This window comes from Drosophila grimshawi, unplaced genomic scaffold, assembly GCF_018153295.1.
Source record: "Drosophila grimshawi isolate 15287-2541.00 unplaced genomic scaffold, ASM1815329v1 contig_848, whole genome shotgun sequence".
In the NCBI taxonomy this organism is placed as follows: Eukaryota; Metazoa; Arthropoda; class Insecta; order Diptera; family Drosophilidae; genus Drosophila; species Drosophila grimshawi.
Genome location: NW_025063692.1, coordinates 7381744 through 7394968, shown reverse-complemented (window position 1 = coordinate 7394968; position 13225 = coordinate 7381744). Strand labels below are relative to the sequence as shown.

General features: G+C 43.7%; 4 protein-coding genes and 5 non-coding genes across 9 annotated transcripts; 1 reads left to right on the top strand and 8 right to left on the bottom strand.

Annotated features, from left to right (window-relative positions):
* Nucleotides 1-3013: 3013 nt before the first annotated feature.
* Nucleotides 3014-4428, bottom strand: LOC6565628. Its single transcript, XM_032738956.2, has 5 exons — nt 4330-4428; nt 3832-4284; nt 3602-3669; nt 3193-3348; nt 3014-3126 (listed from the first exon to the last, which is right to left on the bottom strand). Exons 1-5 carry the CDS (start codon nt 4425-4427, stop codon nt 3014-3016), a joined length of 888 nt encoding a protein of 295 aa, XP_032594847.1. The 5' UTR covers nt 4428.
* Nucleotides 4429-4895: 467 nt separating this feature from the next.
* On the bottom strand, nt 4896-8025 carry LOC6566150 (40S ribosomal protein S5a). Its single transcript, XM_001992186.3, has 5 exons — nt 7935-8025; nt 7044-7446; nt 5887-6003; nt 5542-5640; nt 4896-5063 (listed from the first exon to the last, which is right to left on the bottom strand). The coding sequence occupies exons 2-5, from the start codon at nt 7443-7445 to the stop codon at nt 4995-4997; spliced, it is 687 nt and encodes a 228-aa protein (XP_001992222.1). The 5' UTR covers nt 7446; nt 7935-8025; the 3' UTR covers nt 4896-4994.
* Nucleotides 5157-5298, bottom strand: LOC6565627. Its single transcript, XR_047226.2, has one exon. It is a non-coding gene; the product is annotated as a small nucleolar RNA psi28S-1192 (small nucleolar RNA).
* LOC6566157 lies at nt 5330-5471 on the bottom strand. The gene has a single exon (XR_047225.2). It is a non-coding gene; the product is annotated as a small nucleolar RNA psi28S-1192 (small nucleolar RNA).
* On the bottom strand, nt 5703-5844 carry LOC6566156. Its single transcript, XR_047224.2, has one exon. It is a non-coding gene; the product is annotated as a small nucleolar RNA psi28S-2876 (small nucleolar RNA).
* Nucleotides 6278-6432, bottom strand: LOC6566154. Its single transcript, XR_047222.2, has one exon. It is a non-coding gene; the product is annotated as a small nucleolar RNA psi18S-1854 (small nucleolar RNA).
* On the bottom strand, nt 7523-7678 carry LOC6566149. Its single transcript, XR_047218.2, has one exon. It is a non-coding gene; the product is annotated as a small nucleolar RNA psi18S-1854 (small nucleolar RNA).
* Nucleotides 8026-9054: 1029 nt separating the features above from the next.
* LOC6566148 (ADP-ribosylation factor-binding protein GGA3) lies at nt 9055-11739 on the top strand. The gene is made up of 5 exons (XM_001992185.2): nt 9055-9158; nt 9257-9417; nt 9563-10160; nt 10260-11269; nt 11348-11739. Exons 1-5 carry the CDS (start codon nt 9122-9124, stop codon nt 11558-11560), a joined length of 2019 nt encoding a protein of 672 aa, XP_001992221.1. The 5' UTR covers nt 9055-9121; the 3' UTR covers nt 11561-11739.
* A 78-nt stretch (nt 11740-11817) lies between these two features.
* On the bottom strand, nt 11818-13152 carry LOC6566147 (protein LST8 homolog). The gene is made up of 2 exons (XM_001992184.2): nt 12906-13152; nt 11818-12813 (listed from the first exon to the last, which is right to left on the bottom strand). Exons 1-2 carry the CDS (start codon nt 13020-13022, stop codon nt 11986-11988), a joined length of 945 nt encoding a protein of 314 aa, XP_001992220.1. The 5' UTR covers nt 13023-13152; the 3' UTR covers nt 11818-11985.
* Between the last annotated feature and the right edge of the window lie 73 nt (nt 13153-13225).

Below are 13225 nucleotides of genomic sequence, written 5' to 3'. Positions count from 1 at the left end.
TCCTTATAGCGATCCAAATATTGGAATAACCACCTGGCAAACTCATTCATATAGGGATCAATCCTGGAGATGGCACTAAAACTGGCAACAGCTGGTGGCGGATAATCGCCAGCCCCAAAGATGCTGCGCACAAAATGCTCACAGTGGAATATGGCAACGGTCACATCCGCTTCGAGCACCTCCAGACGCATGGACAGCTTGGCAATCGATTCCGCAAATTGCTTCAGCACAATGTACGTTTTGCTACTGAATGCAGCTGCAACATAAACAGAGAGAGATAGATATAGATATAGTAGATTTATGGATTCGAATGAGAAGGAAAGATTTGCTCACTTACTGGGCTGTTCGATGCGCGAGACAACATAATATTTTTGCAGCAGCTGCTGTGCGGGCTGCGTGAATGACACCTGGCGCTGATGGAGCAATCCAAGCATCGATCGTATATCCTCGTTATTTATGTTGAATGAATCCGGAGTTGTGTCTTGCCCGTCTGCGCTGTGCGAACGGAGCACAAAATCCCAGAGTCTATCATTCACATGCTCATCCATGTAGACGGGCAGCCCGAAGATACTATATATTCAAATAGAAATGCATAAATATATTTGTATATTTTATATTTAGAGTAAAACGCTTACGGGCAAAGCTTGGCAAAGGCTGTGGTTTGATTGGCCGCATTCTCCGGCTGCCAATATGTCCAAATGGCCGCTTCAAGCGGCTGCTGACTCTGTAGCTGTACCACCGCCACGCTACCATTCTCGATGCATTTCTCGATCTCCTCGCTTTGGTCGCGCGTCAAGCGATTCCAATCGCCCACATAGTAAACGCCCTGCTGTGCCAGCAGTATGGGGCTGGCCACCACCCAATTGTTACGTGTGGGCAGTGCCGTAAATGCCGATTGCTGTCCACCCTCATGGGGGCCAATGAAACGTGGAGCCAGCTGACCAACGCTGTCCAGCAGCTGGTGGGCCACACTGCTGTCACTGCAAATGACGCACAGCGATATCGGTGGTCGCAGTTCATCCTGTTCGATGCTAGCGAGACTGCTCAAGAGTGCCATCTTCAGGTATACATAACACTCCATGGGCACACACAGCTGGCTAAGCTGGGCACTCAGCGTATAGACGAACGCATAGTCCGAATACTTGGAGCAGATCAGATGATACAGCTGCTTAATGCTGGGTGGCATAAAGTTCATATCGACGGTGACACTCTGCCTGTCACCCTGCCGACTGTCGGCAGCTACAAAAATCATATGGCGTGGCAAAGCCGGAACACTCTTGTTGTCCGACTTGATTGCTTCCTCGTGATCCACATCATCCAAATGCACGTTCACGTCTGCGGTGCTTGTGGTTTTTGTGTTTCTGTCAGGCTCGAAGAACATGGACGTATCCGATTGCAACTCTTGCGTGTCCATATTCAATAATGGTCGGCTGATTGAGCTATCAAAGGGGTCACATATGGTGGACTGGTCCTCGCTGTGCGTTCCAATACCACTGCGGAAGCTGGAAAGCCGAAAAACCGACTGGCTATTATTGATGCTGTTGTTGTTTGGCGATATGTTGTAGGTGGGATGCGGTTCCCAGTTTGTGGAGGTTGGTTGTGACATCTGGAGCTCATCGGGTGGCAGCGCAATCAGCTTAAAGACCGTATTTGGCTTGAGTGTGCGAAAGAAACGCTGGCGACGGCGACGATCCTGTGGGGTGCAATAAAAAATCAAGAGAAAACGTTGCATTTCGTTATCAAAGTATAAAAAACAGTTAAGCTAGCGAAGATTTAACAAACGTTCTCGCTGAAGCGCCAACACTAGTTGGCCAATATTGATTATGGACTTACGCTAATCATTTGCCTGCGCTCATTTGGACATTGATTGGGATAAAATTCGTTGGCATTGCAATTCAATGTGCTGCATGATGTGATGTCGAACAGCTGAGATTGGGATTGTGATTGAGATTGGAATTGCGATGACGACAAAGGAGGATTGTTGGACTGCTGCAGAGGATTGCAATTGTCACTACGGCCAGTGGACCCAGCAGACCACACATCCGGCACATGCGGCGGCATCTGCTGCTGAACCGGATAATCTTGGGGTCCATTCATCTGCGGCATTTGATCGGCTTGCAAGCGTCGCTTATTGCGTCGCCATTTCCGAATCGAATTCGGTTCATGCCAAATCGAAGATTGTTCAATATTGGCGGCCTCTGATCGATTCGCGTTTGAATTGAAATCAATGCGCTGCAATTGCTGATTCTCCTCATTGCCAAGCGCAACGTCTGCCTTTGTGCAGATGTGACTAGTGGGTATGGATACGGCCACGCCTTGGCCAGATGGTGCACTTGTCGTCGTCTGCTGTTGTTCTGGCTTGTTGTGCCCTTGTGACTGTTGAGATAGCTGCTGCTGCTGCTGTGGTGCAATAGCAGCGGGCGCACTCATGCTCGTCACCGATTGAAGCATTGGCGTTTCCAGCAGCTGTGTCTGAACTATCGGCTGCTGCACTAAGTTGAGCCATTTGGTTATCACTGCTTGTTTGTCAACGCAATTGCCTGTGGACAACAGAGCCCGGCCACTGCCCTGTGCTGCTCCTCCTCCTGCTGCGGTTGATGGTGCTGCTGCTGCGGCTGATGGTGCTGCTGCTGCGGCTGCTGATGTCGGTATAGCTGGTTGTCCAGCTCTAGTGTCCTTTGGTTTCTTTCTGCGTATGGTGCCCACAGTGGGAAACTCTTCATCGTTGGTACATGATACTTGATTCTTAAATAAATTTGATTTGTTGGCAGCATCACCCCAGATGCTTTTGGGCCCAGCGGTTGTGGTTAGACTGCTGGTGGCACTCAACACTGGGCTGATGTTTGATCTAAAAGTTGAGTTCAGATTAAATTATTATACGTATAATGCTTATTCGTCACTCACGAGAGTGAATCGATCCTTAATGGCTGCACTGATGATGCCGGCAGCTCGAAGTCGGAACGCAAAAAGTCAGTTAGCTGAACGGGCGCACGACGATGGCTGCCGCCGCCCTTCACATACTTTTTAGATGGCATGCCTCAAATTGATAAGCGTTCGCTGTGCCACAGTAATAGCCAGTGATCAGATAGTTGGCGCCCAATTTCAAATTGCAATCGTATGTATGTGCTGGCATACAGAGAGTATAGTTATAATGTGGATACGTTGCTGTTGATAGATAAGATATGGACTCACCACGTAAACGCACTAGAATCGGCCGATAGATGCAATCTACAGTTCGCGGAGTCAGCACACAGTCGCCTGGCAATATGCTAATTATACAATAATTTTCGATAACGCGTAGCTTTTGGTATTCACTCATGGGACGCGAGCAGTTGGGACACAGTGGAGCTGCACAATTGCATCGAGTGAAAAATGAAAAAACGAAATGAAAAAAATATATTAGTGCAAATCCAAATTTGTAGAATTCGTTGCGAGACACATAATAACACTAAATATACGACAAAAACGAATAACGATTGTTAAATGAACGACTACTTGGATCTGTTTTACGATTCAAGGATTTCAAATATATACGAAGTATGTATGTTATTAGGTGTATTAGTTGTTAGTAAGAGTGTAGTAGGTATGTGAGGAGACATACCATCCGTGGAGCTGGTCTGGATTGCATTCCGCATGCAACCGCTGCCACAATACCAAATTGATTGCAGTCTGTCAAAGGTATACAGCATTTAAATACAAAATTCAAAAGTCAATTATCTTCGAGTTGACGGCAAAGTCGCATTGAAATCGCTTCAAATCGATCAAGAATATATATATTTAACGGCTTAGATAGCATTGTGGCAGGGGAAACTCGACCACATCGCGACTCACACTAATGTCTCCGGCAGCGTATATGCCGACAGGATGCCACTAACCAATGCCAGGCCGAGGGGGTACTGATGATGTGTGGGATTGAAGAGAAGATTCGTTTGTAGCGGCAAATCGAGCAGACGCCACTGTATATGCAGCTGAGCGATGTCGATCGTTTTGAGTCCGTTGTTGTCCTGGGCCGCCTTAAGCAAATTACGCACCTGCCCGTAAACGGAATATTTGACCGCTTCGGCAAATTGCAGCGGTTCCTCGATGGCCAAATGAAGCAATTGCGTTGCGTGCTTCGCCAGCTCCGTGTAGTTAAAGTCCAAGCGCAGCAGCAGTGGCGCCAGCGCCTCCTCCGGCTTACGTGTGCGCCTGTAGTTGTGCAGCAGGCTATCAACGGCCTGTTCGATTATTTGTCTCAACTGTGTTTTTCGGCAAAACTCGTCGACTAGCTTCTGCTCGTGGAATCTACATTATGTGTGTGCAAAATTTAATTCGTTTTGCAATACTCACTGGCTGTGGCGCTGATGCGAATGGTCGTCGTTTGAATTGCTCTCACTTAAGCTTGTGCCAAGCGATTGCGTTTGCAGAACTGTATTCACATTGAACATATTTTGCAGCAATTAGGCTTAAACAAATGTAAAGCGATGAAAGACGTGTGCAAATTCAAATCGATCTGTTTTTGCACAATTCAAATGAAGTGTGGCAGCATTGTCGCATCAGCCAGCGTTGCCACCTAACTGTATTGTAGATCAGGCCATCAGCTATCGGAGGCAATGGCAATCGTTATCGAAACTTAAGCGCACTTTGCATGCGCACAATCAGATTCAAAAAAACGCTTTCGCTCTAGCGCAAAGCGTGTGTGTGTGTTGATCGTACAAAAATTATACAATTTTATTTAGTGATAAACTCTACAGCTATTAAAAAAAAGAAGCATCATGTCCTATATTATTATTTTTTGTTTGTTTTGTTTACACAGATTTATTTGTTGAACATTTCATGTGTAGTACATATCTTTAGCTCCTGGCCACCCCACGTGTTCACTTAATGGACGCTTAAAATTGAACAAAACGCTTTGCTACATACAAATTTACACCAAACGTAAGGTATCAAGTTTTAATCGGACATTAAACAAACTGTATTTGTTTTATTTGTATATTGTGTGTTGTAGTTTCTTCTTAACGGTTAGACTTGGCAACACGCTCCAATTCGTCTTTCTTCTTGATGGCGTACGAGTTGGATGAACCCTGCAAATGTAAATATATCAAAATGAATACACGAGTTACGATTAAATCATTAAAAACAATAGTATTATCATATTAAATAGATATATATATAAGATTTGTTCTTCTACGTTTCTCGTGTGCATTGAGCTGAGAGTGCTGCCACAAGCACAAGGATAATAAAAGACTTTGTTATTGTCCAAAAGCGAGTCTGCATCAATATCCCAGTGACATGATGCAGAATTAGACTGGACCACTTCCCTAATGTCAAAGTCTTAAAATATTAAATGAGTTGTTCTTCTACGTTTCTCGTGTGCATTGAGCTGATAATGTTGCCACAAGCACAAGGATAATAAAAGACTTTGTTATTGTCCAAAAGCGAGTCTGCATCAATATCCCAGTGACATGATGCAGAATTAGACTGGACATAATTTTAACATAACATTTATTAAAACAAAAAACCAAGAAGAGATGGGCTCATAGATGAAGGATTATAGCTTACCTTGGCGGCGTTGATGAGCTCATCGGCCAGACACTCGGCAATGGTCTTGATATTCCTGAATGCAGCCTCGCGGGCACCCGTGCACAACAGCCAGATAGCCTGCAAAGAGCAAAAGTTAAAAGTGATGAATTAATTATGATGCATTATTTGGAATTAATAAATGAAATGTTTCTTCAGTTCATACGCCAAATGTCGGCCAATTACACATTGTGACGCTACGGATAGGATAGATGTTTATTATAGCCAAGCGTTATAAGAACACAGTCGCTGCTCGAACTGCGCACCATCGTTGCTGGCCAATTGGACACCAGGACACCAGGACACCAGTATGTATGCAACACCCACCTGGTTGACGCGACGCAAGGGCGACACATCCACAGCCTGGCGACGAACAGTGCCGGCACGACCAATACGTGTGGAGTCCTCACGTGGTCCCGAGTTGATGATTGCGCTCACCAAGATCTACAAGAAAAATCCAAATAAATATCAATAAGATACAAAATACAAAACTGCACAAAACGTGCTCAGCAGGTATATTTAAATTAGTTGTAGTTTTAAGTTCCAAGAGAGCAAGAAGAGAGTGATATCTTCAGGCACTAGGATATTAAAACTCCATTTTATATTAGTCCATTTTAGATAGATGCTCAGCACAGCCTGAATTTATAGATGTCTGGCATTGAGGTGGACTACTATGAATATTAGAAAGAAGACCTTCAATTTCCTATATGTATACTGTTATTGATAACTGTTGATTTTGACTTTATTAAGGTTCGCATCTTTTAGCCAATGCCCTTAAGAGGAATAGTAAATCATGGGCTTTGATGTAGTCCAATTGAATACCACATCAGCGTGTGAATCACTGATGCGGTTTTAGTTTTGGACATACTTCGAAGTTTCTATACAGATCATGGCTGGATAATGTAGTTTTAAGTTCCAAGAGAGCAAGAAGAGAATGTGATCTTCAGGCACTAGGATATTAAAACCTCATTTAATATAAGTCCATTGTTATTTGATATGCTCAGCTCAGCATGAAATATTTGCTGACCGGCATTGAGGTGGACTTGGCTTGAATTTCAAAATTGATATAGTTTTATATATGTTTGTTTGTGTACATCGGTATAAACTATTGAATACTTTTGTGGTTTTAAGTTCCAAGAGAGCGGAAAGAGGTTGTGTGATCTTTGAGCACTAGGATATTAAAACTTCATTTACTATCAGTCTATTTTTGAATTATGCTCAGCGCAGCCTGTGAACAGAGTCGCCGCCTGGCATTGAGGTAGACTAGAACTACGATTGTGTTCCATTATTAATTATGATTAATGTGCAATTGTCGTTTCAAGTTCCAAGAGAGTAGGAAGAGGAGTGTCGCTTCAAACACTAGGATATTGAAACCAAATTTGCTCTGCGTGCACATTCTACCTGTCGCCAGCTTTGGTTTATTTTAGGCAATGGCGCAGTTTAGCATGGCACGATATAGTATGATGGATGGATAGTGCGCCTACCTGCAGTGGATTCTCGCCCGTTAGCAAGTGGATGATCTCGAAGGAGTGCTTGACGATGCGACAGGCCATCAGTTTCTTGCCATTGTTGCGACCCTTCATCATCAGGGAGCAGGTCAGACGCTCCACAATCGGGCACTGGGCCTTGCGGAAACGCTTGGCGGCATAGCGACCAGCCGAATGGGGCAGATAGCGTGCAAACTTCTCCTTAACTGAAATGTAATCCTGCAACGATATATCGTTGACGGTCACATCATCGCAAGACCAGCGACCGAACAGCTTAATCTCGGGCAGCTCAGTGGTGGCGACCACATTTGTATCGACCACAGCTTCGGCAGCATCCGCTTCCACTGGCACCGGCTCCTCGAATGTCTCAACAGCTACTGTTTCAGCTACTTCGGCCATGCTGCAATATTAAAGAAGCAAAGCCAATTCAGATACATGTTCATTTTACTTACATACTATTCATATTTATGATTGTTGTTGTTGTTTTGTTGATTTTTGACTTTATTAAGGTGTGCATATTTTATCCAATGCCCTTAAGAGGAATAGTAAATCATGGGCTTTGATGTAGTCCAATTGAATACCACAACAACGTATGTGTCACTGCTGCGGATTTAGTTATGGACGTAATTGTTGTACTTTGTTGAAGTAATCAGTAATCACTTAAAATCGCGTGCATTTAAATGCAACAAAAAAAAATTCAAAAAATATATATGAAACGAGCACCGTATTTAACCTCATTGTGCGTGGCGAAAAGAAAACAACGAGTTTTTGAGAGTAGCGCAATGCATTTCACGTGGCTTTCAATTGCAGCCGATGGCCACCAAACTTTAGATGCATTTGCGTATGCTTTTATGTTTATACACTTTCATTTTGACAAAAAAATCTTACATTTTTCACAGAAGAAATCGGTGTACGATGTATGCGCAAAGGCGTACGCCTGAAAAAGAACATGTTGCGGCAGTGTGCGTCAATACCACAAAAATTGATTTCCGGCCAGAGCGCAGGGTTGCGTTTGAGCTACAGGCCTGCAATGAAATCTGAATCGAATATTCAATATTGAAATTTGTGTATTGGAAAATTAAATATAACAATTTGAAATTATAAGAAGCACAACTGCTTGATACATTTTTAAATTGTTATCATGCCGTTATAAACATAATAAATGTTATAAGTAATATTAATAATCACAGTAACAATAAAAACTGTATATAATGTAATGCTTGGATGTGACTCATTTTTTGTCGATTGATTCTATTGTTAGTTAATGTTTTTTGAAAAATCGAATAACACAGTTCTCTAAAATATAAATGGTGACATGTCATCATATTTTAGCATCTGTTAGCTGAAAAGTATGAATCCTTTCGCAAACTATAAGACATGATATGCAAACAAAAATTTTGCAACATAATTTTAGGGTCAACGAGAAAATGGTTGTAGAGCAATTGAAAATTTCAGAGAAAGTAATCTTAACGAAATGATATAATCTTATCTAAAGTCTCCGCCTTATATAAATGAATAGACAAATATAAATCAATCTTTATGCAACAGTTTAAGTAGTCTTAACATCGTAAAAATGAGCAGATATTTAATTAACAAATAATAGCTTGCACTTTATTTAGGTTAAGCATAGGATTAAATCGTATCACTAAGTGCTCAAGCGATTTAGCTTACGATCTTATGTTTAACTTATGGAATATTAATTAGATATCTTAGATATGTTGTGCTATTGTTTGCTATCGATAACACTCAATGTTCGGCGTAACACCGGCAGACGCTGTTAAATGTAGCTAATCCTAGCGCACGATAGATGGCGCCTACAGCTGCTGAATATGTTCAATCATGTTTTAGTTGGCCTCTGTTATTTGAAGCAAATTATTAGATTTTGACGTAGCCCACAATGCAACCATGTAAGTTTGATATCGATAGTCTGCAGAATGCTAAATGCACAGCTCTAAGAATAATTAAAGCAACAACAACAATATGATTGTTGTTTAAATTCACCGGAGAACGTACGTTCCTTGAATTTGAGACTGTTATTTGCAAGTAAAGCCATTGAACAGCATTTAATGTAAATAATGACAACCGACGAGAGTATTATGACCGAAATGCTGGGTAAGTCTACCAACGAATGCTTGCGTTATTTTATATTTTGTAAACTGCGCCCCGTTTCTTTGCCATTATTGTTGACGGCTTTACGGTTTTTTGCGCAGATCGTGCAACGAACCCGTCAAAAGAGCAAGTCGATGAACTGGGCGTGCAAATGTTTTGCATTGTGGTCCGCAGCAATAGCCAACTGGTGCACAAGGCGCAGGAAATGATTGTGGCCAAAGTGCGGTCGACCAATGTAACCGAAGCCCATCGAGCAATTGCGGTAAGTGCGTACACACACACACACCCACACTCACGCACACACACACACACACTTAGACTCATTTGATTATGGCATTAGTGTTATCGTTATATGTCTTCAATTTCATTTCTTTGTTGTGGGAATCGTTAAAAATTGCAATTGGCAGCTGCTGGAGGAGTGCATGACACAGTGCGGCAATGATTTCCAGGATGAGGCTGGCAAGTTTCGCTTTCTCAACGAACTGATCCGTCTGGTGTCGAAGAAATATCAAGGCGCCGAAACGCCGCTGGTGGTGAAGCAACGCATCATGGAATGCCTTCTGCTGTGGACCACCGAGTTTCCGCAGCGTCTCAAGATACGGGACGCGTACGAGATGCTGCGCAAGGAGGGCGACATTGATCATGGCCAAACTGCCGCTGCATTAGCCAAGCGCGAGAGTGTGCTGAGCACCATTGATGAGGCAATGTTTGCCAAGTTGATACGCAGCAAAGATCCGGAGAATTTTAAGCGAGCCAATCTACTGTTGCAGTATCGGATGGCGCAGGAGGCTCGACGCAACGATCTGCTCGCCCAGCATCGTCTCGTCCTGCTTGAGGTGAAGGAGACAATAAAGCTGCTCAATCAAATGCTGGACACATACAATCCCGGCAATCCCAGCGATGTCAACGAAACCATACACGATCTCTACAAGAGCTGCAAGAAACACAAGCCCATCTTTCAGCATCTGCCCGAGCTGCTGGGCGAGTCCGATGCTCAGCTAATAGGTTAGTATTCAATTATACTCTTAGGCCAGCTACTTACATAAATATATAATATGCATAATTATTGCTGCTCATTAATTGTGCAATTGTGTAATTTCATAGAGGACACGCTGGAGACAAATGGCGATCTGGTGGCGATAATGACGCGCTACAAACAACTGGTGCCCTCGCCCATTAGGAGCACCACACCAGCTTCGCCAGCTGCTCCGCCAGCAGCAGCAGGAACAATAACAACAGCTGCAGCAATGCCAGCTAAAGTAGCTGGCTCCAGCAATGAAACGCTGCTGAATGAGCTGCTTGGCGATCTGTTGCTTGGCGAAGATGCACCAGCTGCAGCTGCCACTGTTCCAGCAACGAATGCAACCACTAATAATAATAATACTAATAACAATAATAATAATAATACTAACAAAAAGCCCAATGCATTGGCGGAGCTCAGCGACATCTTTAGCAGCGCTCTGGCCGAGATTGAGGACAAGCAGCAGCAAAGCTCGGAGCACTTTCAGCATGCCGGCAGCGGTGAACTGCTCGAGCCACAGGTGCTCAGTCCCAAGAGGAGCGATAGTAACAGCGATGCCATTGCAATGGATACGAGGAAATCGGGCAGTGTACGCAAAATGCCTGAAATTGATATGCTGAGTGAGGAGCTGTTTCAGCAGGTACTTCCCACACAGGAGCGGATGAGCAGCTTTAAGCGAGATCCTGAGAAGATAACACTCAATGATATGGCGCGCGAGCGCATGCACGTCAAGCCTGCTGAAGATGATGTTCCACTGCTGAGCTCTGGTCTGCCAGCAGCACAACCTCCCACAGAGAAGGAGCAGCAGCAGGCGCAGCAGGAGGAAGAGAAGGAGGTGTCTGTGGCGATGGCTCTTGCAGCACCAGCATCAACAGCATTAGAAACGAAACATCTGAGCGAGATAAATATTGAGCTGGATAATATTCAAGCGACGGGGGAGGAGCGTGTTGTGCTGGACGATGATGATATGCATTTGTGCCTCAACTTTACTAAGGATCGGCCCAGTCGTCATGTGTCCGTTATTGTGATATCGGCACATAACAAAAGCCGCCAGCCAGTCAAAGACTTCCAGTTTGAGGCGAGCGTGAAAAAGGCAAGTGAAACAACTCTGATTTCAATTCCAACTGCAATTGTAACTGACCATATTCATCATATCGTTATATGCGTGTAGCCCTGCAAGGTGCGCCTCTTGCCACCGACGGATAACGCAATGGCGCCCCTCAAACCATTTCGGCCCGCATCGCCAATTAATCAGGTGATGCTGCTACTGAATCCCACTGGCAATCCCGTGGATATCACCTGCATTGTGGGCTACAGACTGGGCGATGATCCAGATCCCATCAAGGAGTCAATTGTGGCAAAAGGCATTGCCTATGTGCCATAGATGTCAATTAAATGTGTCCAAGTCGGAGAACTATCTGTAGTCATTATTGATTTCTCTGTCTCTTTCTTTCTTCGTATTCGAGTATTGAGCTCCACCCAAATCAGCTATTATTATGTATTTTTATGTACTTATCGTTTATTGTATGCCTATAAGGTTTTATTAAATTGCATTCCCTCATGTACTACTATATATATATATATATATATATATATTTATATATATATACATATGTATATACATTAGCAATATATTATACAAAAAAAAAATGAATTTTTTTTTTTTTGTGATCCGACTTCTCATAAATTGGTAAAGAAAAAGAAAAGAATATCTTTTCTCCAGTTGGATAATGCACATCGGGATGGACTCCATTTATCTATATGTGTAGAGCTAAGACTAATGATGCTAAGGCTATGTATAAGCCTGTGTTAGTCAAAAGTCTCGTCATTGAAGGACAGTGCCGTAATTGCCTTGGAGTGGCCCGTATACTCGCGTTCGCAGGTTTTCGTCTCCAGCTTCCAGAGGCGTGCAACGCCATCCGATGAGGCTGTGAATAGCAATTTGGAATCGGCACTGAATGCAGCGTCCCAAATCCAATAGTTTTTAATGGTCAGCTCGCGCCACTTGCTAAAGTCGCCCGTCTTCCAAATGCAGGCGCTGCCATTGCCCGATGTGGTCACCAGTAGACGCGAATCGGGACTAAATTTACAGCGCAATATAGAGCGATTGTGTGCCTGGATCATCTTCTTCGGATTGATCGTGCTCAACATCTGGCCGGGACTGATGCTCAGCTCCCAAATGTAACAATTGCCCTTGTTGTTGGCGGCGGCCATGTAATGGCCATCTGGTGAGATGGCCACATCCTGAATCGAGGCTTCCAGTTCGGGTACAAGCTGTTCGTGCAGTTCGGACTTAACATCCCACAGATAGACGCCACCATTTTGGGAGCCCATCGCAATCTCCACTTGATTCGGATGCAGGCATGCGGCATTCACCGGCGCCTGACAATCGAAAACGCGCGAACAATGGGGCGGTGCCGAGATCATGTCCCAGATGCGCACACGATGATCCTCACCGGCAGTAAACATCCATTTGCCATCCTCCTGGAAGCCCAGACGCGTCACATTCTTTTGCACAGCATCAAAATTTATCACCGGCGCCGTGCAGTTCGAGTCCAAATCGTACAATCTTATGCACTGATAACCGCATGCAGCCAGTCGCGTCTTATCCGGTGTACGGTCCAGCGCATTCACTTGCTATGCATTTATAAAATATTCATATTTATATATATATATACATATATATACAAAAAAATTGAAAAGTTTGTTCTCTCTGATAAAAGACTCACCGATGTCTCCACAAAGCGCATGGTTTTGATGCAGTTGCCGGTGCTCGTCTGCCACACTTTAATTGTGTGGTCATAGCCACCGGTGGCCAGTATTAGCTGGTCTTCTGTCGCTTCCATTGCAAGACACTCTTTGGTCGTTACTGATTGTTGTTAGTCCCGGACATTGCCTTGTTTAACAATTTATTTATGAATTTGTATATTCTTACTATAATTGCAGCAAACTATCGATACACGACCTATCGATATCAAAACAGAACTATTGCTACTCCACATTTAACATACTGACTCCACCAAATTTCACGCTTTTAATAACATTTCGT

Bases quoted from the DNA above. Each gene is read 5' to 3' on its own strand.
- LOC6565628 (XM_032738956.2), bottom strand. From the start codon at position 4,427: ATGTTCAATGTGAATACAGTTCTGCAAACGCAATCGCTTGGCACAAGC. The intron at 3,670-3,831 runs GTGAGTCGCGAT...TACCTTTGACAG, and splicing joins ACGCTGCCGGAGACATTAGT to ACTGCAATCAATTTGGTATT. The intron at 3,127-3,192 runs GTGAGTCCATAT...TCTGTATGCCAG, and splicing joins GATTCTAGTGCGTTTACGTG to CACATACATACGATTGCAAT.
- LOC6566150 (XM_001992186.3), bottom strand. From the start codon at position 7,445: ATGGCCGAAGTAGCTGAAACAGTAGCTGTTGAGACATTCGAGGAGCCG. The intron at 6,004-7,043 runs GTAGGCGCACTA...TTTTTCTTGTAG, and splicing joins CGGGCGAGAATCCACTGCAG to ATCTTGGTGAGCGCAATCAT. The intron at 5,064-5,541 runs GTAAGCTATAAT...TTACATTTGCAG, and splicing joins AGCTCATCAACGCCGCCAAG to GGTTCATCCAACTCGTACGC.
- LOC6566148 (XM_001992185.2), top strand. From the start codon at position 9,122: ATGACAACCGACGAGAGTATTATGACCGAAATGCTGG. The intron at 9,418-9,562 runs GTAAGTGCGTAC...TGCAATTGGCAG, and splicing joins AAGCCCATCGAGCAATTGCG to CTGCTGGAGGAGTGCATGAC. The intron at 10,161-10,259 runs GTTAGTATTCAA...GTAATTTCATAG, and splicing joins GTCCGATGCTCAGCTAATAG to AGGACACGCTGGAGACAAAT.
- LOC6566147 (XM_001992184.2), bottom strand. From the start codon at position 13,022: ATGGAAGCGACAGAAGACCAGCTAATACTGGCCACCGGTGGCTATGAC. The intron at 12,814-12,905 runs GTGAGTCTTTTA...ATAAATGCATAG, and splicing joins TGCGCTTTGTGGAGACATCG to CAAGTGAATGCGCTGGACCG.